General features: G+C 38.8%; 3 protein-coding genes across 3 annotated transcripts; 1 reads left to right on the forward strand and 2 right to left on the reverse strand.

Annotated features, from left to right (window-relative positions):
• Window positions 1-1,735: 1,735 nt before the first annotated feature.
• homeza (homeobox and leucine zipper encoding a) lies at window positions 1,736-9,168 on the forward strand. The gene is made up of 2 exons (XM_055201556.2): window positions 1,736-2,014; window positions 6,426-9,168. The coding sequence occupies exon 2, from the start codon at window positions 6,437-6,439 to the stop codon at window positions 8,360-8,362; it is 1,926 nt and encodes a 641-aa protein (XP_055057531.2). The 5' UTR covers window positions 1,736-2,014; window positions 6,426-6,436; the 3' UTR covers window positions 8,363-9,168.
• Window positions 9,169-10,832: 1,664 nt separating this feature from the next.
• LOC129441842 (E3 ubiquitin-protein ligase RNF212B) lies at window positions 10,833-15,072 on the reverse strand. Its single transcript, XM_055201561.2, has 12 exons — window positions 14,817-15,072; window positions 14,657-14,718; window positions 14,103-14,177; window positions 12,718-12,824; window positions 12,565-12,625; window positions 12,436-12,464; window positions 11,728-11,771; window positions 11,606-11,630; window positions 11,466-11,508; window positions 11,304-11,364; window positions 11,170-11,200; window positions 10,833-11,093 (listed from the first exon to the last, which is right to left on the reverse strand). The coding sequence occupies exons 1-12, from the start codon at window positions 14,914-14,916 to the stop codon at window positions 11,018-11,020; spliced, it is 714 nt and encodes a 237-aa protein (XP_055057536.2). The 5' UTR covers window positions 14,917-15,072; the 3' UTR covers window positions 10,833-11,017.
• A 2,247-nt stretch (window positions 15,073-17,319) lies between these two features.
• On the reverse strand, window positions 17,320-20,325 carry zp3f.1 (zona pellucida glycoprotein 3f, tandem duplicate 1). Its single transcript, XM_055203925.2, has 10 exons — window positions 20,166-20,325; window positions 19,858-20,036; window positions 18,685-18,782; window positions 18,507-18,598; window positions 18,252-18,432; window positions 18,060-18,165; window positions 17,901-17,989; window positions 17,739-17,830; window positions 17,498-17,577; window positions 17,320-17,422 (listed from the first exon to the last, which is right to left on the reverse strand). The coding sequence occupies exons 1-9, from the start codon at window positions 20,224-20,226 to the stop codon at window positions 17,522-17,524; spliced, it is 954 nt and encodes a 317-aa protein (XP_055059900.2). The 5' UTR covers window positions 20,227-20,325; the 3' UTR covers window positions 17,320-17,422; window positions 17,498-17,521.
• Between the last annotated feature and the right edge of the window lie 1,938 nt (window positions 20,326-22,263).

Here is a 22,263-nt window from a genome sequence, read left to right on the forward strand (position 1 = left end):
CCACTGCGCATGTCGGGGTCAGAAAAGTCATTACAGCAGATTGAGTTGCGTATTATTCGGTATCGTCAAAAATGCCTACTTGCGTCGTGGGTTTTGAAAATCGCACCAGGTCTGCCGTTACGTTTTTTGGGATTCCTGCAGAATCTCAAAAACAAAAAATACAACATCTGCGGCTGCAAGCAATTAAACATGCAGACGCAAACAATGCAAAGATCAAAGAGGCTTGTGTTAGTAGTGCTTACTTCATTTGAGGTAAGTCATCATTTTTCAGCCCTGTTAGATTAAACTAGAAAGCCTAAATGGTATGAACAGCTTGGCCCCATGCTGCGTGCGCACCCGATATTCATTCAATGTATACAAACCTTGAAGGGGTCTATAGGTGTGAAAAAAAATTACCAAAAGAAGCCCTTTGAAGCCCAATTGAAATGAATGGGAAATGCAAAAAAAAAATTCTTGTTATTCATTTAAAAAAAATCTATGCATATACCATAAATCTGGACATTTTAACACAGAAAGGTAGGCCTGGTACTAGAGCACAAATGCAATATAGAAAAGACATGCTCAATCACACATACAGGTATGACTGCCACAGAGAGCATTTTATTTTACAGAATTTGGCAAAAACAGCCACAGATGCAAAACAAAGCACACACACACACACACACACAGTAAAACTTACACACACATAAAGAGACACACAAAAAGACAAACCGCGTGCACACACACACACTTACACTCAGTCAAATTTCTGTGGCATTTTGTAAAAATGCATAAAAAACTACAAAAAATTCTACTATTTGAAATAATATTTATTTTTAATGTCCTTTCTAATGTTTATATATACAAAAATTCACAAAAGTATCACTAAAGTGGTGATGTTGAGCAGTTGGCCACATCCAGTAAAATGAATGAGTCTCTACGGGCATCTGCTGGTCGAAGTGATTTATTTCCTAAACTGTAACCATAAAACTTTTTTTCTTAACACCAAATGGCCGAATTCAACACATAACATCTGGATCAATGTCTAAAATTTAGATCATAATTTATGTGAATTTTTCATAAAAATTTGATATTTTTCAGGCAAGCTAATAGTGTAGTTGAGGAATTGAGTGGTAAACGGGTACAAAAGTACTTCATATCTCCCAAAACACAGCATTAATGTATAGATGGGAAGTAAACTAAAAAAAGTATATATTATTTGTATTATTAAAAATGTATATATTTTTTGTAATCACTCTCTTTTAATCTCTGGGGTCATTTTTAACCCCAAGGACTTTAACGTATACAGGAAAATAGGTGCTTATGAGGGTTAAAAGAAAAAAAATTTCTATAACTTTATTTTTCTGGTTCTCAGGAGGATAAAAATCTAAGTACAGTTTAGTTTTATTGAGTATCTTGTTGCATTTCAAATTACGTAAGAATTGAAACTGCTTGTCAACGTTTCATTGTGATATTTATAACATGTATCCTGATATTAAATTTTTTCTTAAATAATTAAATGTTAGCATGTTTTCTCATAGTTTTTAACAACTTCAACAATGGAAAACTACAGACACAACTCAAAATCCCAATTATTATATCTAAGTGTATCCACACAAAAACGAAAATATGAACAATTATATTTTTATTGCATTTTATTTTACGATTCAAGTAACCCACATCCTTAAAGAGTTGCATTGAAAGTTCGCATCCTTACCGGAATAGCCTAAACTTGGTGTGGTAGTATTCCCATCATCACAGATGGAAAGGGCAGATTCACAGGCATGGCTGGCTGAGTTTCAGGAGTGCTCCTCCTCCTCACTCCTCCCGTCCCTCTGCTCCCTGGATTGGAGCTGCACGTTCACGGCACCGTCATTGCATGAGAAAGAGGGGGGCTGGACCCAAGCTCCTGATCCTCTCAGTCTGACCGGACAGGCGAAAAACACTTTGGGATTTCCAGAACAAAAGCGACAACGGACGCAACAGAGCAGCTGAAGTGCTGTATCTACGCACAGCCTCGTGAGATATTAAAGCGGTGAGTGGATTGAAATGCTTCACGCTAGTCGCGTATACAGTTTACAAGTTTTTAAAGCGAGTGTAAATGTTTCCGAAGCTCGTTGTCGGGTCTTAAAAGCCTCACGAGGCGGTCAGACTGTTATGTTTTGCATCGTGCTGCGTGTTTACATTATTTAAAGCACTTGTTTTGTGAGGGATTAAAGGGGGAGTTCGCGTTTCGGTGGTTCAACTGTGTGGCCATTTAACACCGAGTTTGTTTATGCGCGTTACTGAAGCGTAACCAACTGAGTGCGCCTGTGCGGCTCCTAGTACGCCACAAAAGAGCACCGGTGTACAAAACGCCGTTATGGCCGCGTAAAGTCGTGTTTTTATATACAAAAGCATCCGCCTATAGTGGTTTTATACCTGCGTACTGTTGTTTTCGTGATATGTAGACTGTGTTGATCTCAGACACCCCGCGACCTGCGTCAAAAGTTCTCCAGATAAGCTGATTATACAGACCTCATGGACAAACACCGCGCCGCTGACGTAATTTACTAAACTTCTTAAGTTACCACGAGTTTATTTTAATATGAATATTTCAGTGTGTACAATTTTGTTTACTTTCTAAACATTGTAATAAACATTTTTGTGGTAGCCCTAAATACCCAGCTTGAGGGGACTTTACGCTCAGTCGCGTCATTGTAAGTCATCATCTGATAAATGAGGTCACCGCAGGCGGTCGGGAATTTATCCTGTCAAGTTCGCCTCCGACTTATTTTGTAGATGACTGGACGGCTCGTTGCGTATGGTGGGAAATTGCCCAACATTGGGAGCACTTTTCCAAGCACTATTGCCTAACTGTGCCCACGTAGGTCTGTGTCACTAACTAAATAAACTTTTGCCAAGATTTTATTTCTGTCCGTCATAGCTCATCAGTGATTTAAGCGAATAAGCCAGAACTCATGGTAATGTAACTTACTTTGGTAGTTAACAAATAGGTAGTGTTTTGGTCAGGACTAAGTTCATATCAGTGTTGTGTCCCTCCTCAACTTTTTATACATTTTATGTATTTATTTTACCTGTTAAATGGACCATACAAATAAAATAGCGTAAGAAGAAAAGCAGAATGCACGTGCTACTTTTGATCATGATTGCAAGAAGATCAAAATGTGCAGAGTATGCAAAATGCGAAAACGGACAAACAAATCAGCTCGACAAATAGCAGCACTTTAGTTATCTTTATTTAACGTAGACATGCTGATACTAGTCCTTTACCATCTGTTGGAAGGTTAAACGCGCTTCTATATGGGGTTCTTCAGGGTTAGGCAAACGGGGGAAGTGGACCATTACGTGCACAGGAAAGGGGCAAGAGAGCTGTGAAGGGCAGGCCCCCCATTTCTCTTTCGCTCGAGTCTGCCGTAGTGGGGGTTGGGTGTGGATTGCCGGGCGTAGTGCATACGACGGGCTTTAATAAAAGGCTAATGTGTGGAAGTGAAAAACAGGGGGAAGGGGTGACATCTGTCCTTCTTTCAACTTTAGAGAGGAAAGTCAATGACCAGACTGGCCGTAAAGTAGCCGTTTGATGACTTTCGTGCAGAAAGCTGCCAGGTCTGTTGTGCGATAAACATCAATAATGCTAATGTCCGAAAAAAAATGATCAGAGTAAAGTTTGTTGTATATTCGACCGACCCAAAACAAACTGGAACTTTAACCATTAACCCCCCACACCGCACCACACCTTCCATGTGCCCGTCGACAACAACTAACAGACACAACCCCCTCGCATTCCAACCTCACAAGTCTTACCAGTGATGCACAAAGATCATAATAGTGAGGATTTTTACAAACTGTTCAGAAAGCAAAAACGTGCTGGGTACATGGTGTGCAGTACATGTGACCTTGGTTTGAATCCAGCTTACGTAATGTCTTCCCCTTTTCCAAATCTCTATTTTGGCAAAAAGTAAACATAAGAACGTACTCCCTCTCTTCATCATCAAACAATCAGTAAATCTTTGTGTTGTTCTGACTTGTTTCATTCTTAACCTTTGACCCTGTCCTTAAAACAGAGAAGACGCTATGGCTGCGTCCAAAACTGCTTACTTCCATACTATATAGTAGGCAATAAACAGAAGGTGAGGCGAGTAGTATGTCCAAATTCATAGTACTCGAAAAAAGTACCCGGATGACCTACGACTTCCGGCAAGATGCCTTGCTATCCCGTGTTCCCCGGGAGAGGAGTTTTCCAACAAAGAAGAAGATGTAGGGGCGTTGTTTTATAAAAAAATTCTTGAAAACGGTAACGCAGCTCTATTCAAACGCAAATACATACAGTATATTAAACAGCCGCCCTTGTTGTTAAATTGTGCTTGTTAAACGTCGTTCCAGTTTACGACTAACATCTTGTTATGACGACATATGTCACGTGATGTATCAACATGGCAGACGTAGTACATCCAAATTGAGTCTTACGCCGATTATTCTTAATAAACTGATAACACGTGGGGTCATGTAAACCCGTAAAATGGTTTTCTTTAATCGGGGAAAGCCAATAAACGGCGTAAACAAAAACGGATCGGCACAGGTAGTTTTTTGCTCATTACCCCGATTTTGCGTGGCATGTAAATGGCTTAACCGGCTTTCTCACGGTTTTGTCCATGTGCGCATGTCTCCATGTGTGAAAGATAAACGTCAGACGCGAAAGTAAGCGCAAAGTAACGCATAAAAGTCTCCACTCGACTAAAGCAGTTGGCAGAGAAACTGCGAAAACAAAAACTGATGTTATATTTACAGGTTCTGGAGACATGAAAAGAGATAAAACAATATAGCTTAAGACAGATATGCCTTCGGCTTTTGATCGACTATTATGTACTATAGGCGATGACGTCACTACCTGCGAGAAACCTGACAAATCTCCAAGTCCCATGTAAACGCAGTTGTCTGCGTAGCCGGTTTATTGATTTGCATGTAAACGCATGAAAACAGTTAATAAGCAGATTTTTGATAGTTATCCGCTTATTCTGTGCATGTAAACATACTCATTGATTCATACTATCCATATAGTAACTACTGTTTTAACAGTCGATGAGTAGGTACTTCATCTAATTCAGTACCTAATGTCACAGTATGCGATTTCGGAAAGCAGCCTATGAGGCTGTTTACACCTGGTATTAGGGTTTTGGTCGATTGGATCACAAGTGGACGGCGCTAAAAACTGGTGTAAACAGGGTGTAAAACGCTTTGAGCTCGTCCACTTTTGACCACATTCAGAGGTAGTAGAAAACGCATTCGACCAGATTGCTTTTGTGATGTAGACGCGCATGTGGTCGAATGTGTTTGAGCAGCCACAAAAGACCACCTACTCTCTGCGTACTGGGGATGTCCTGAGCACAATGTTTTTCCTTCGGACATGACTTCTTGTGCAAACCCACGGTATTCAGCACGATAAAACTGAAGCGGCTGCTCTCCGCCCCTTTTATTTGTTTTATTTTGCAAGCGTGTGAAAGTTGCACAAACTTATTTCATGTACAAAACACTGTGAAGCATAATTACTAACACAAACAGCGGATTGTGACATAATATAAGTTTGTGTCAATTTAAATCCGTAATTTCTCCTGCTCGTGTTTAAACGAAAGCGGGGGACTCGCTAACACTCTCCACAGACCATCCCCTTAGAAAATCAGGACAGAAGCGGTCGAAAGTGGACAAGAGAGACTAAAATACCAGAGATTAAAATACCAGGTGTAAACGTGAATGTGTCTCTCTCGTTCACTTGTGATCCAATTGACCAAAACGCATCTTAATACCAGGTATAAACAGCTCCTAAAAGCAAATGTCTACTGAATTTATACAGTATTTTACTCTTTTGAATATTGCATTGTTTAATATTGACCAAAAATGTATTTGCGCTATATAAAAAATTGGGGTGCTTTGCGATGCCACAGAAAAATTAAGAACCTTTACCATCTGAATAACATTTCTGTTTCACAAAACAGAAATATAAGGTTCTTCAGAGTATTAAAAGGGGAAAAAATTCTTTAAAGAACCTGAATGGTTCTTTGAGGAACCAAAATTGTTACTTCTACTGCAGGGATGGGCAACTTCGGTCCTGGAGGGCCGGTGTCCTACAGAGTTTAGCTCCAACTTGCTCAGCACACCTGCCTAAAAGTTTCTAGTATGCCTAGTAAGACCTTAATTGGATGCTTCAGGTGTGTTTAATTATGGTTGGAGCTAAACTCTGCAGGACATTGGCCCTCCAGGACCGAAGTTGCCCATCCCTGTTCTATGGCATTGCTGTGAATAACCATTTAAGCACCTTCATTTTAAGAGTGTACTTGGCCAACACACAAAAAAACACAGTAAAAACACCTTTAAATATCCTACGCTTACATTTCCAATATGTACATTTTCTTAATTGTCATCTAACTCAAGTTTCTTTGTCATCCTAACAGTGACATCTCTGATGGCGACGCAGAGTTACCATGGCTTGAAGGTTGTCGCTCCTAAAGGGATGCCATCAAAAAGACAAGATGGGAAATCACCACACCACCACAACTCTAACGGAAAGGAACACCCTAGCCCCAGCAGTCGCAGGCAGCGGGAAAGCAACAGCAGTGGCAGTGTGAGCTTCAGCACCAATAATAACTCTGTAATATGTCTTCCACTGGTATCCGAGGGCCTAAAGCTAGTGTGGACCCAATCAGACCAAACACGTGAGCTGGATACTATACCGGAGTTGGTACAGGCCTTTAATATTTTCCCCTACCCAACATCTCAAGAGGTCAGCACCCTGGCCCGCGTATGTGATCTTCCACTCGATAAAGTCAAGGTCTGGTTTATGGTGCAGCGCATCAAGTATGGTATCAGCTGGGCGTCAGAGGATATTGAAGAGACACGGCTCAAGCTGGCCAGGACCGAATATGTGAGCGAGAATGAAAGCAAGACAAAGAGGAAGAACGAATTCGATGATTTAAAGAAAATAGAAGGGACACCTAAAGATCACGTAGAAGATCTAACACACAGCCCACAGTCGCCTCACAAAAGACATAAAAATGAAAGCCCGCAACCAACAAAGCTCTCTCCTGCTGCTTCGCGTTTTCGTTCATCTCTACCAGCTCCTCAGGATTCGTACTACTACCGTCAACCAGTGGAAGTGTCAGAAACACCTCAGGCATCCACGCCACCTACTTCTGTGGAGTCTTCAGTTGGGTCCGAGCAGCCACGGCACAGCCGCTACAAAAAGTCTAAAGCCCAGTTAGCTGCTCTGCGTCAAAGTTTTCTCCGGGAGAACTGGCCTGACGAGACCGAGCTCCAGCGGTTACAAGAAGAGACGGGTTTAAGTCGTAATGACATTCGAAAATGGTTTAGCGACAGTCGGTACCAGCTGCGAAACGGTAGGGGGGCATCAGCTGCGGCGTCCTACCCTGCTACGCGAGGAGAAAATGAAACCATGTCAAGTCTATCATCTCAGGAGCTTCAGCCGCTTTCGCTCACCACTAAAAAAGTCAACACAATACAGCACACCGATAGCGAAAAGGCTCGTTTGAAAGGGGCGCGAAAAAACCGCTCACGGGACTCTCAGTTTTTCCAGCTCTTTTTGTCTAACACTCTTGAGGCATTTGAAGGAGCACCAGGAGTAGACGCCGCAAACTGTCCAGAGAAAGGCGAGAATAATGAAGTTGGAAGCGAAGTGGACAGTGAAGGACATTGTATGACACCTCCAGAGTCAGCTGCACCCACTTCCTCCTCTTCTCCATCTGTAACCCCATCTAAAAAGCAGTTAGTGAGGCCGCAATCATTAAAATCTGCACGTCCTGTCAAAGCAAACACCCCACATGACTCCACTGACCAGTCTTCACCTTTAGTGTTAACATCAGGTGGGCGACCAAGAAAAACAAAAGAGCAGCTGGCAATGCTAAAGGACTACTTTCAGCGCTGCCCTTGGCCAAAGAGCGAAGAGTACACGCAGATAGTAGAACTGACGTGTTTACCTCGTGCCGATGTCATCCAATGGTTCGGAGACACGCGATACGCTGTAAAAAACGGCCACGTACGCTGGGTCCACGCTAATGTACGAGACCAAGTGCTTGCAGAGATAGCGTTGACGCAAAGCGGGGGGACTGCTGTTGATTCAAGTGGATCTTTAGCAAGTGAAGCGAGCAGAAAACGCAAGTCACAAGGAAACAGTGCACCGAAATTACAAAAGTCACCAATGGATTGTACAGACTTCAGTCCTCTGGAGCTGTATTACAGACAGTTTGGACCACTGCAGGAGAAAGACCTTGACGGTCTGTGCCGAAAGTCAAAAATGAGCTATCAGCAGGTGCGGGACTGGTTTGCCTCCAAAGACAGTAATACACTGGATGTAGAACTCAATGTTATTGACTGACGAATAATATAAAGAAGAAAACTATGTTTGTACTCATGTAGTTGTCTGTTAATCTGCTGTGAGTCGTTTAATCTGCAAGGGTTGGAGAACAGGAACCGTTTGTTTCATTTATTTTTCTCATCATGTTAAAAAGTCGGTAGTATCTACTACCTGATCAGTTATCCAAATGGCAGTATTGAAAATGCAAACTATTGTAGTCCATTCACTATCAATTATTTTTCTTGTGATGTATACACTGGCTGTTTTTATGTTAGTATTATATGTATTGTTGTCAATACTGGCTGCTTCTTAGAACTGACATGATACACAAACAAGTTACTTTATTACGTAAACTTGGTCCCGCTTGTAGGCCTGTACTAGTTTAGCTGTTTGGACGAGTTACTTTAGAGAGCATTGATAACTTTAAAGTGTGTAATTTTTAAGCTTATGGCACTGTGTAACAGTTCCCTCTTAAACAGATTAATTTTACTGTAAGTTTACAATATACTTTTTTTAACATTCCGCACTTAGTTGAGTTTTTTTATTGATCCGTTTTTCTGGTCTTTATACTTCGTTGTGTGTAAGCATTTCATTAAAAGACTTCTTATCTCCACAGCAAATAAAAACTAAAGTTAGAATAAGAGCAATATTGCGAAGCAACACAAAGCAATATTTCTTTGTATGCCAAAGTTTGTAGAAAATCTTTAGGATTATAGCAATCCATGATGTCAGTTTTGTGATCAATCTTCTTTGATAACGAAGGGACCACAGTACAGTTGTTATATCTAATGATACAGTAAATAAAAATGAGGTATTTGTCAAGACAACATTTCTTCTCATTATGTTCACAGCGTATCTTTAGTTTGTTTCTATTTTAAGTACGGAATAATTGATGACGGGCCGTTGAATTATTCGAAAGTAATGCACACCTAAGGTCAAGGACTGGAGTCAATTATTTCGCTTATACCACGGTTACCACAGACATTGATCTGGTGCTTATTTTCACCCTTATGGGTTGTTGAGGCCTTTTTTATGTCTTAATTTGGCCACAACTTTCTCTGTGTTTGCAGCAAATGGAATGATTTTTGGTGACAAATCTTATATTGACACATATTTTGAGCAAATTTACTACCCTTTTGGTTGTTTGTGTACAAAAAAGCCACTAAATTAAACGGCTGCAAAAGTTATCAGATTAATATTTTTTATAAAAAAAATCATAAATCTGTTAATCACTCTCAGTACTGATCAAAACTACAAAATGCTTACAAAATTTCCATAATTTTAACTCTTTAATTTCCAAGTTCGTAAGTGGTGTCACTAATTTGATGAAAAAAAAACCACACACAAAATGACCGATTTTCAATATAAAGAGTGAATGTGGACCGGATTTTTTAAAACCTTTTTCACAGTCTAGGGGATGCCAAAAATTGGTAAATACATTGGCTTTGATGCATTTTTAGTTTTTGTGCAGCATCATTTTTCCCCCTAATTTGATTGTTTGTGGCTTTTTTTGCCCATTGACTTCCATTATAATGAAAAAGCAATAAAACCATATAATCATGCATTCTTGATTGTTGGCGGTTTTTCCTTTTGCTAAGTCAATGGGGCAAAAACTGTAAATGAGGGAGAAAAAAATGTATCTGATGCATCAAAATTGCATCAAGGCCAATGTTTTTACCCGAGCATGTGAAAAAAACAGTCCACAATCACTTTTTATATTGAAAATCTGTCAATTTGTGTGTTTTTCCCCAGATCAGTGACACCACTTATGAACTAGACAATTAAAGGTGCAGTGTGTACATTTTAGCAGCATCTAGTGGTGAGGTTGCAACCAACGGCTCAGTCCACTGCTCTCCCCTCGCTTTTAAAACGCATAGAGAAGCTACAGTAGCCGCCACTGGACAAACATGTTATCATCGGAGACAACTTAGTAAAAAAAGTTTGTCCATTAAGGGCTTCTGTAGAAACATGGGCGGCACAAAATGGCGACTTCCATGTAAGGGGACCCTTGGTGTATGTAGATAAAAACAGCTCATTCTAATGTAATAAAAACATAACGATTTATAAAAAAAGGTCTTTATACACCGCTGATCATATAGTTTTGTATATTATTTTGCATTTTTGTCAAGAGATCCTTCTAAAAATTACACACTGCACCTTTAAAGAGTTAAAATCATGGAAATTTTGTAAACATTTGGAAGTTTTCAGTTCTGATGTTGATTAACAGATTTATGAAAAATACATTTTTAAGTGTCCGTTTTTGTACACAAACAACCTGAAATGATAGTAAATTTACTAAGATACTATTTGACAGGTTAGGTGTGCGTTTATTGAAAATAATGCATACCTGCGTAAACATTTCTCAACCAATCAGAATAAAGCATTTAAGAGCCCTGTGGTATAATTGAAAATAAACTGGACTAAATTTACTTCCATTTGATGGCTTTACTTCTCACATCCTTTTGTAATTACAAAAAAATCTAAACTGATATTTTTGATCATCACATTTAATTTTTCTCTGTTATTTGCATTTTAATATCCACTTAAAAGTAAGTTTTATTTATGTCATTTCAATTTTGTTAATAATTGAACAGTAAGTGCGAGAACAAGTGAGGGCCATTATAAGGTGGCTTTCAAATAACTTGAATGAAAGACCTACAAACGATCATCCACGTTTCATGGCCGTGGTGACTGCGGTGTAGGTCGAGCCAATAACTGGAGCTGAAAGTTGTTTGGTGTTGTATGTTGGGACCTACAAATAGCAAACGGAATGTCAATGTGTTTAGTCATATAACTTCTTAGTCTATAAAATGAATAAAACGCGATACCTTGTGGGGGTCTGAACTGAACTGGGTGTTCCTTAAGATAAGAACATAATAAGCATGAACAATGTGATCTTCCAATATAAATAACTCAATGTTTACGTCATGATGATACACATTGTTACTATTACTATACTTACTAACACCATGTTCATGCACTGAACTCACGCTTGACATAGAGATGGATGAACCTGTGGGAGTCTGGGGCATACAAATAAATTGTAAATCATGCAGTCACATGATGATTGATTATTTTAATATGATTGTGTATCTGACAGATAACCATACTTAAAAAAACCCACCGTCATGCCAAGTCTTGAATGTCTAAATCTCTCCAAAGTGTCACTTGTGTAACAAAGTCAGAAAAAGTTAAACATTTCAGTATGTTTGAGGAGAAAAATGAAAGTGAATACAATGATTGTGATTATATAATACAATCTACCTGACAGCTCTAGAGCGTGGTGTGACTGTGAAAATGTAAAAACGCAACATATAAAGCATTAAAGTCTTATATATATATTTAATAGGTGAAGTTTATTTCTCAAGCTATGAAACTTGAAGTACCTGGTGATGTCACAGCCACCGGGAGTGTCATCCGTGGAGTACCTCTATATACAGAAAGATTCATATGTAACCTAAAAACCTAACGTTTTGGGGCGGTTTCCCAGACAGGGTTTATCCAAGTCCCAGATTAAACTGCATGTTTGGGCTGCCTTAATTTAAAAACATCTTGTACTGACATATCTAAACATATATCAGTGTCATTGTTTTGTCGCAAGATGCACACAAGCATTGTTTTTTGTAAGGTTTGTCTGTAAAAACTACTTAAATGTCCTAATATAACTAAGGCCTAGTCCTGGATTAATCTAAACCCTATCCGGGAAACCACCCTATTATGTCATATATAACAATATATGATGACACACATCATACACTGCAAAAAACTTTTAACTTTCTTTCTTAGTATTTTTGTCTTCTTTCCTTGATGAGGAAAATGACCTGAGAAAATAAAGTCTTTTTAGACAAATGTTTTTTTTTTTTGAGTGAATTTGTGCTTAAAACAAACATAAAATCTGCTAATCTTTAACTTTTTTCTTAAACACTTAATTCAAGAATTTTTTTTTAACTTTTTGTCTAAAAAAGACTTCTTTTCTTACATCTCGATTTAAGAATTTTTTAGATATTTGTACTGAAAATAAAACAAAAGTACTTAGTAAAAAGTCATTTTTTGGCAGTTTATGCACATACATAAAATCAATTATCTGTATTTACCCATTAATTGGAAACGTCCCCGGAGATGTCTATGTGAAGACAGAAACACAGAAGAAACATTTGAAGAAAGTGGAAGTGCAATAGTGGGTCATAAATGCACAAATACACAAAAAAGCAATCATTTCTCACCCTCCTTTGAGAAAGAGGTTTCTTGAGCTCCTCATTCTCTCTTTTCATCTCAGACACTTGCCTTAAATAAGGCACAAGTAAATATTATAAATAAAATGGGCAATTTTTAAGCAACACTGGAAATATCTTAAGACAATGAGACATATCGATCACCTGAAATACTGATCATTGACTTCTTTTAGTCTTCGCTCCAGCTCTGCAGATTTACTTTTATAGAAAGCTATCACACGCTCTTTCTGCTTTTTCTGAAAAATAGCAATCTGAAACAAATATAAATCTCATCAATTTATAACAGGCAAAATTGTATTTGTTAAATACAGGTGATGGTCATATAATTACAATGTCTTCAAAAAGTTGATTTATTTCACTAATTCCATTCAAAAGGTGAAACTTGTATATTATATTCATTCATTACACACAGATTGATATATTTCAAATGTTTATTTCTTTTACTTTTGATGATCATAACGGACAACTAAGGAAAATCCCAAATTCAGTATCTCAGAAAATTAGAATATTGCGAAAAGGTTCAATATTGAAGACATCGGGTGTCAAACTCTAAGCAGCTAATTAACTCAAAACACCTGCAAATGCCTTTAAATGGTCTCCTAGTCTAGTTCTGTAGGCTACACAATCATGGGGAAGACTGCTGACACAAAAAGTAATTGCAAAAGAGGCTGGCTGTTCACAGAGCTCTGTGTCCAAGCACATTAATAGAGAGGCGAAGGGAAGGAAAAGATGTGGTACGAAAAAGTGTACAAGCAATAGGGATAACCACACCCTGGAGAGGATTGTGAAACAAAACCCATTCAAAAATGTGGGGGAGATATAAAAAGAGTCAACTGAGTTTGGTCCACTGCGTTTACTGAGGCTCAAGGTCAATGCAGCCGTATACCAGGAAGTTTTAGAGCACTTCATGCTTCCTGTTGCTGACCAACTTCATGGAGATGCAGATTTCATTTTCCAACAGGACCAGTTTACCTGTTTAAGGACCATGGTATCCCTGTTCTTGATTGGTCAGCAAACTCGCCTGACCTTAACCCCATAAACATGGGGCTTTGTAAAGAGGAAGATGTGATATGCCAGACCCAACATTGCAGAAGAGCTGAAGGCCACTATCAGAGCAAACCGGGCTCTCATAATACCTGAGCAGTGCCACAGAGTGATCAACTCCATGCCACGCCGCATTCCTGCAGTAATTCAGGCAAAAGGAGCCCCAACTAAGTATTTACCGCTGTAAATGCTCATACTTTTCATGTTCATACTTTTCAGTTGGCCAAGATTTCCAAAAATTCTTTCTTTGTATTGATCTTAAGTAATATTCTAATTTTCTGAGATACTGATTTTGGGATTTTCCTTAGATGTCAGTTATAATTATCAAAATTAAAAGAAATAAACATTTGAATGAATAATATACAATATTCACTTTTTGAATGGAATTAGTGAAATAAATAAACTTTTTGATGATATTCTAATTATATGACCAGCACCTGTATGATGAGAATAAATAAAGTGTATTTAATATAAATGACTTATACCTGTGCAATAGGTTCCAGTCGGGTCTGTAGGAGCTTCACTGGATCTGTGAAAAACATCTTCTCCTGAGGTTTCATCTTTAAACAAATTATAGAAAAATAAAAAAAATATGAAGAAACCAGGACAACCCTTATGACTTATAGGTGTGACACTAATGTTATCACGTTCACAACTCCACGTAGCTCTGTTCATACAGGACCCATAGGCCGCTTCTCAATCCGAAGGCTGCAGCCTGCGAAGGTCGCATATGCAGGCTCCATACGTCATCAAGCCTGGTTTATTTAAGTTAACATTACATTACATTCGCAAGTCATAAACATATTACAACAATTTACGATTAACTAAAAGTAATTGTCAACTTTATAATTGTTAATATTCTGAAATAATCTTGATGACGTATGCAGCCTACAAATGCGACGTACAAAGGACTCAGCCTTCCGATTGAGAAACGGCCATGAACTGCCATGTGACCCGCTTTCATAATGAAATTATATTTAGGTTTACCGTGACCGCTATGTCGTTATTGATAATCTACAGTTTGTTTATTTGGACTCACCTGATCAGATATTGGTAAGTAGTTACAGTTAGCATGACACACTCTGCACTGACCGGTAAACTCTGTAAGATAATTGAACAATGTTTTCATTAATCACTGCTAGGTTCAAAATGATAATAAATAAGTCGTGTAAGTTAAAAGCAAAAAATACCGCACTCACTTGTATTAATGCAGTCCTCACAAAATATATGACCACAGCTGGACACTACAAACGGTTTTCCTCCTCTCAGAAAACAGTTATTACAGTGAAACCAATCCATGTCATCAGAAATACTGAATATCGCGCACCACAGTGGTTTATTGTTTGACTAATTGTACATAGTTAACTGATTGACTGACAAGCTTTTTATGTTAACTTAACTGAAACATACCGAAGAAAGAGGCCGTCCTCTCAGTAGTATTGTTCGTTTAAATTTCCAGTAGAGGGCGCCATTGCCTGTGTATTTAAATATCGCACAACCTGGTGTGTATTTCTGAGATGACACTTAAGGAACACTGTTCTGTTTACAGATAGAAAATTAACACTTAACATTTTGACACTGTGAGGCGAAAAGGTACAATAAAACACCACATGGTGATAAAAAGGTAAAAATCTGTATTTAAAGAAATGCTGTCTATATGTATTCTATAATTAAAATGGTATAGCTGCATTTGTGTGATCTGACCCATCAGAGTAAATTTTTAACACAGCATTGTGATTCAAGCATCATGCAGACGGGTTTGTTAATATTGGGGTGTGTGGGATGGTGGGGTGGCCGCTCTACTGCCTGCACTGTTAAGGCCAATTCACACTGATCCAACAGACGCGGCTTTTCTATAATTAATATTTTTTAGAGATTAGACAATTTTCTTGTTGTCTTAGGGTGGTTAATTAACATTAATGACACACGCCTGTTTCACACATACTCCACATGCAGTGCGTATTGCAGTACATATGATATGTCGTCGGATCCATCAAGCACCCGTTGTGCTTTCAAACATGCTCCATTTGCAGTGCGCTGCTGACCGCTGCTTCTGTGTATAAAATGATTGCGTGATTGACACATCATTTCCTTTTTTGCGGAAAAGCGCATAAAGAATATAACAAAGCATGTTTTTTTTCACGAAACAATATACTATATATTAGATATAACTAATAACTAAAACCCCGGTTACATTACACGGTTTTTGGCTGTCCCTGACAAAAGTTTGCCATTGTGAAACAATTGTGGTGATTTCAGTAGTCGTGGCTCTTCATCAATGGTCCTATTTTGTACAAGGAGAGAGGTTCATTGTCTGCCATTTCCCAGTATTGCTTCCAAAGAAAGCCTACGATAGTTTTCTGACAGTGTTACTGTGCATTCACACCAGCCGCGGAAGAGGCGGCAAGCGCGGATGTTAAGTCAATGCAAACACGCGATTAGGCATCCTGCGGCGCGGTACAAGCGGGAGCCGCGGCGCGGATGGCGCGGAAGGCGCGGGGCGTGCCGTGCGTTCCGCATGAATTTGGCGTTGCTGCAGGAAACGCGTGAGTTCAAAAATCTGAACGTTGGCGGAATTCCGCGCCGCGTTAACCAATCAGGAGCTTGCTGTAGTAGTGACGTGATTACAGGAAGCGAGCGGAGTGGTGTAGTCTCCGCGGAGTCGCAGAAGCCCCTCCCATGACGCGGATTTCCGCGTGAATTTCTCGAATGACTAAAATTTCACCCGCGGCTTTCACGCGAGAATGAAGCGAGTGAACTCAAATGTTCAAGCGTCCAACTACGCGCGAGTAGCACGTTTTTGCCGCCTCTTCCACGGCTGGTGTGAACCCACAGTTAGAAATTCAACATGATCACCACACAGTGTGTTTGCAGTTATGACCTGTATACCAGTTTTATCACTAGCACATGCTGGTGACATTGCGCTAACGTGTGTCGCAGCCATCGCAGCCTCCGATTTAATAGGCGTCATCATCATCTTACAGTCTACATCACTGGTTCTCAAACTTTTTCGGCGTGCGCCCCCCTTGTGTTTGGTGCATCCCTTCCTGGGCCCCCAAAGAAAACGTATGGCCTAAAACATTCCAAAACTTAACTTGAATTAAAAACATTACACAATGTAGTGGTGTTGGTTAGTAGCCTTATTGTTCTGAAGTTTAATTAAACAATTTGTAATAAATTCATGTTTTTTTCTAAAATTTCATTACACTGGGGCCCCCCTGGCACCATCTCAGGGGCCCCCAGTTTGTGAACCACTGCTAGTCTACATGCTTGTCATACCAAAGCTCCATGCACACAGTGTAAAGGTAATGATCTTATAGGATGGCAAAAATCATGCAATGTATTCCGGGCTCTACAGCAGTCTTGTGTTTCTGAATGAATCAAGGCGTTCTTACATATAAAAATCTCCTCTGAGCTTTATTTTTGACTTTTGGGCTCTTGTCCAGTTTACATTTGAGTGGAGTAACCTATTGCTCAAGTTTTGATTCAAGACACTCTGGTCTTGGTTTTATCTTGGTCTAAGTGCTCTTGCCTGCAATTGAAATCAGTAAATATCATCTCCAAACCAATCTACACCCATTTCACATCCCAAAGATTAATATTTTTTAGAAATATTTTGCCATTGTGCAACAAAGAAAATAAAGCATTCATCATAATATACATCAGATGCAGGGAAAGTTGGATTGTGAATAAGCAGCAAAGTCCATTTTATAACAAACTTTATTCCATCCTGCAAAACAGTTTGAGACTCAGGTCGTACACCACCATTAGGACTCGCATCTCCAGTGGCTTGAAGGCACCAATCCTAAAAACATCAACAATAACTATAATCATAACAATAACCATAACACAACAACCATAGCAATAACAATGTACAGACCTTTAAATTCATTACAGGGGGCATTCAGGAGTTCTCGACAATAACCAGTGGCCCAAGCACATAAGTCGAAGCTAGGGATTCTGCAATGATTTTCAGGCAGTCAGTATAAATGAAACCTCATCTAAACAATTTCATATTAAACAAACATCTCCCCCAACCTATAACCAAACTAAGATCTTTTGGTTAGGATAGAATTATCGCAGTTATTTATTATAAGCAAAATGGGAAAAAAAAAATTCACCAGCTGCTAATCCCCTTTTCTTTCTCCCTTGACAGTTAGTGTCACAACAGCTACAAAGAGAACTTTGGGAAGGATCATCAAAAAGCACCCATCTGTAAAGAGAGACAGGGTTAGAAAGAAGTTGAGAATAATTGAATATTATTATGCAATTAGCAACCATACCTTGAGTTGGCCCTGTCATATTGACAAGCTTTTTTGCCACCGTCCAGGTCTTTTGGGTCCCACGCAACAAGCTCGCAGTGAATGTAGACCTTCGAATGAAAAAAAAGACAGTAAGAAAGGAGAGACAAAACAACTAGATTCAAGCAAAACAAAACTCACATCCTCTCCGATGGCAAACTTAAAAGCTTGAAGGCTTAATCTGATTTCAGACAACTGGCTTCTCGGCAGAAATTTCGAGTTTGTCTTTTTACTGTCCATCAAACACCTTTAGATAAGAAAAAAGGATTAAACACGTCGACATGCACACAAATATTTGTGGTTCCTCAAAGAGCACACTTAGCCTGCACATACCCTTTATTGGTAATAAGTGGGTAAATTTGAGAATCTGGACCCAGTTCTGGTGTTGTGGAGGCCACGCATTCTTCCAGCAGCAGCAGCAAAGGCTGATGGGACTGCTGATCTACTGAAGCAGCGATCGGGATCATTGATCCTAGTGAGAATGTTGTGGAAGTCGCCACAGCGCTGAAGTCATCTACAATTAGACAATGAAGGCTGTTCAGAAACGAGTCAGACACATAAAAGGCTTTGTTTAAAGTGCATTTATACCCATCATGAGCGCCATGTGGAAGTTAAGATCTCCTTGTCCGTGTGTGTGAAAAAGCAGAGGGTCATACTGAGGAGGTGCCCAATCTTCTGGCCTAAGAAAAACACAGCCGTTTTAATCACTAGCAAGGTACAAAAATTAACATTTGAATCTTAATACAAATCACTGACAATGTCTCACCTTCCATAAGCACAGGAGACAGGGTAATAAACAGGTAATGCTTTTGAAGTTGTGGTAGACGTGATCTCGGTCTCATATAAAATCTGACTTACTGTCACCTATACATGGGAAGAAAGCCTGAGAAGTGTTGAAATGCAACATACGATCCTACGACTTATTTTTTAGTTAAAGGGGCAATAAGTAGGATTTACCCCCATCTAGTGGTGGAATTGTATTTTGCATTCAAACGAACAGTGCTCTCTAGCGCCTCCGCTTTCCAAATGTGCGTTGCAACTACGGTAGCCGTTATGTAATCGCTGATCTCCTTGCCCGTTGCAGCTGGTTCACGTGTTCTGAATGAAAACGCATTGGTAGGCTCGTGCTTTTTGTCCTTCTCTGCTATTATAGTTTATCAATACGGCGGAACGTTATGGATGCCTCCTTGGACTTAACCGTTCAATGTAAGTAAAGAGGAGAATTTCTAAGCTTACAAAGACAAGTCAGATCACTGGCCGAGGTCATTTGACACCAACGAGGACATATTTATGAACAAAGACATTGATTTTGATTAATAAAACACTCAAAACCCTACTTACAGTCCCATTAATGTAAATGAAAAATGATTTTCTCAGTACAACCAAGTCACTTAATCTGCATATACACCAAAAGCAAAGTATCGTTTCGTGTTCCTCACTGTAGATTATACGTGTGATTTAACTTCATGTCATGCAAATTTTTCACCTGCATCAAAAATTTTCAACTTGCGAAAAGATGCTTTTGACTCAGACCACTAGCGACGTTATGTCATTCATTTCAATGAAAGCTTGGCGACATGAGCGAAAGTGAGCGGATGGGCATGTCTAGTGATTAAAAAAAGTTTAACTTTATGCAAATGATGAGCACTTTTTGGAAGCGACTACCAATGGAAGCGAAGTAGCTGGTGGTATGAACAAGTGAATAGCATGCCTTTTTTCTTTGCATCTATTTGTATCTTTGCATTGACTTTGTATTTAATCTATTGGCGCAAACCATTAAACTCGCGTTTTGTGTCTACGACCCATTACACCACTGTTGAAAATAACATCTATAAAACAGTTCTTCGCCAGCAGATTTGCTGAGCAATGATAATACAATATAACGCATTACCTTACTCATTAACCAAGTAGTGGTCACAATGAATTTCTCTAAACTTACCAGCCTCCTAATAGTGCAGGCCCCAAATTCAGCATAAAACACCGCCTCTGCCCCATCAGGTTTGATAGCAACTTGCGACGGAGAGCAGTCTCCCAGGAGAAGAGAGTATGGATCAATTTGTGACTGTGTTTCAGCCCATCGCACAGACATTGAGTTTTTGCCACAATCCACAGTGACGTCTATAAGGAGATGAATTAGAGATCATCATTGTGCACATTAAAAACAACACACAATGCGAACACCCAACCTCACTCCAGTTCAAATACTACATCTGGATCTAGGCCTTCTATCACACAATGTAAATTTACCTGCTTGTGTCACTAAAAAAAGAGCCAGATTAAAACAAACACATATCAAGAAAGAAGTCATTCTGATATGTTGTAATTGTTGAATATAATTTGAGTACAAATTTAAGCCCTAGCCTCATTAAAGGATTTACATCTGAACCGCAGGATCCCAATGATCTTAATGGGTGTCAGGTGAAACTGATCCGACTGTGATTACGTCAAGCGTGACGTTCAATTGGTATTGAGGAAAGACAATATTAAAGTTAATGCAAGATAGTGGGTTAGTTTTACTGTTTGAATTGATCTTGTTTGTCTATAAATTTATCTGAAAGCTGAAAGTAAATGGTTCCTGCAACATGCTTTTAATTAACATGTTTTACATTTAAAATAGTGGTGATGTGTGCTTAGAAATGTTAATAAAATATACAATATTAATATAATATTCTGTTTACATGTACAATTTTGTTTCTTTCACACTTTGATCATCACAAGTTTAACTTTTGGGTGGAAATCTTTAGTTTAATAAAAACCCTGCTCCTGTAGGTCAGTGGTAAAGCATTGCATTATCAGGTTTGTTCAAATAACTTGTGTTGAATAAGAAAAATACTTCTGGTGAATGTCGGATGGACCGTGTGATAAGCTTGATGTACCGATATGAGGATGATTCATGTTCGCACACTTGCATGTGACCTGTGATTTATAAAGCGAACATTGCTTTGTTTTTATAAGTCTTAATATTTTTTGGCATTATATGGCATTTTTGGCTTTTGTGCGTATAGACTTTTAGTAAGGATCCTATGCACAGTTTTATAAATGAGACCCCGTGTTACTCAGTTTTTGCATGTTTCATGCGTTTATGGTCGTGTATAGTGTCGATGAAGATTCTTTTTAAAATGCCAGTATAAACGAGGATCGTTTTCATTTTAAAATGCCGTTTTAAAACGCAAATCCTCCAATGTAAACAGGGTCTTAACCTCCTTTTTTAAAAACGGGCCCCTGGTGTGAGTTTTTTTTAAACGACCATTTATAATTGACTTGTTTGAGTTTCTACACTTTAAAAATTAGCTGTAATTATGCAGCTGGTTGCCAGTAACTTACTGTAGAAGATAAAGACTGAAAATGTTTCATCTTCATTTAACTTTGAACAAACTGTTGCCAGTAAAAACATAAATGTAAAATCTACAGTAAGTTACTGGCAGCTTGTTGCCAGTTATACCCAGTAATACTATAATTTCTACAGATTTTTTTTACAGTGAGTTAATTTCATACATTTATTCATCGGACACATTTTTATTATGTACACTGTATAACATTTTAGACGTCTTTAAGTTACAATCAAATTAAGTCATTTATACGTACTGCTTTATATATTACAGTAACATTTCAACTTAAAGGAATATTCCATTTTCTTAAAAGAAAAATCCAGATAATTTACTCACCACCATGTCATCCAAAATGTTGATGTCTTTCTTTGTTCAGTCGAGAAGCAATTATGTTTTTGAGGAAAACATTGCAGGATTTTTCTCATTTTAATGGACTTTAATAGACACCAACAATTAATACTTAACACTTAACAGTTTTTTCAACGGAGTTTCAAAGGACTACAAACGATCCCAAACGAGGCACAAGGGTCTTGTCAAAAATGACAATTGTTTTTTCTAGATAAGAAAAATAAAAAATACACACTTTTAAAGCACAACTTCTCGTGTAGATCCGGTTGTGATGCGCCAGCGTGACCCCCGCAATACGTTATGACGTCAAGAGGTCACAGAGGACGAACGCGAAACTCCGCCCCAGTGTATCCAAGTGGTTGAAAGAGGACCGTTCCGACATTGTTGTATGTCAACTGATACTAATTAATGTCTTTGTGGTAGTTTATTGTTTAAAATGGTCCGCAAATGTGCGTTTTATATATGTAACAAGTGACCTCCCTACGTCACTACGCATTTACGTTAGGTCACGCTGGACCGGATCTAAAAAGAAGTTGTGGTTTAAAAGAGCATTTTTTTTTCTTGTCAAAATGACAATCGTTTTGCTAAATAAGACCCTTATGCCTCGTTTGGGATTGTTTATAGTCCTTTGAAACTCTGTTGAAAAAAACTGTTACGTGTTGAGTTAA

The sequence above is a fragment of the Misgurnus anguillicaudatus genome, chromosome 2, assembly GCF_027580225.2.
Source record: "Misgurnus anguillicaudatus chromosome 2, ASM2758022v2, whole genome shotgun sequence".
Lineage (NCBI taxonomy): Eukaryota > Metazoa > Chordata > Actinopteri > Cypriniformes > Cobitidae > Misgurnus > Misgurnus anguillicaudatus.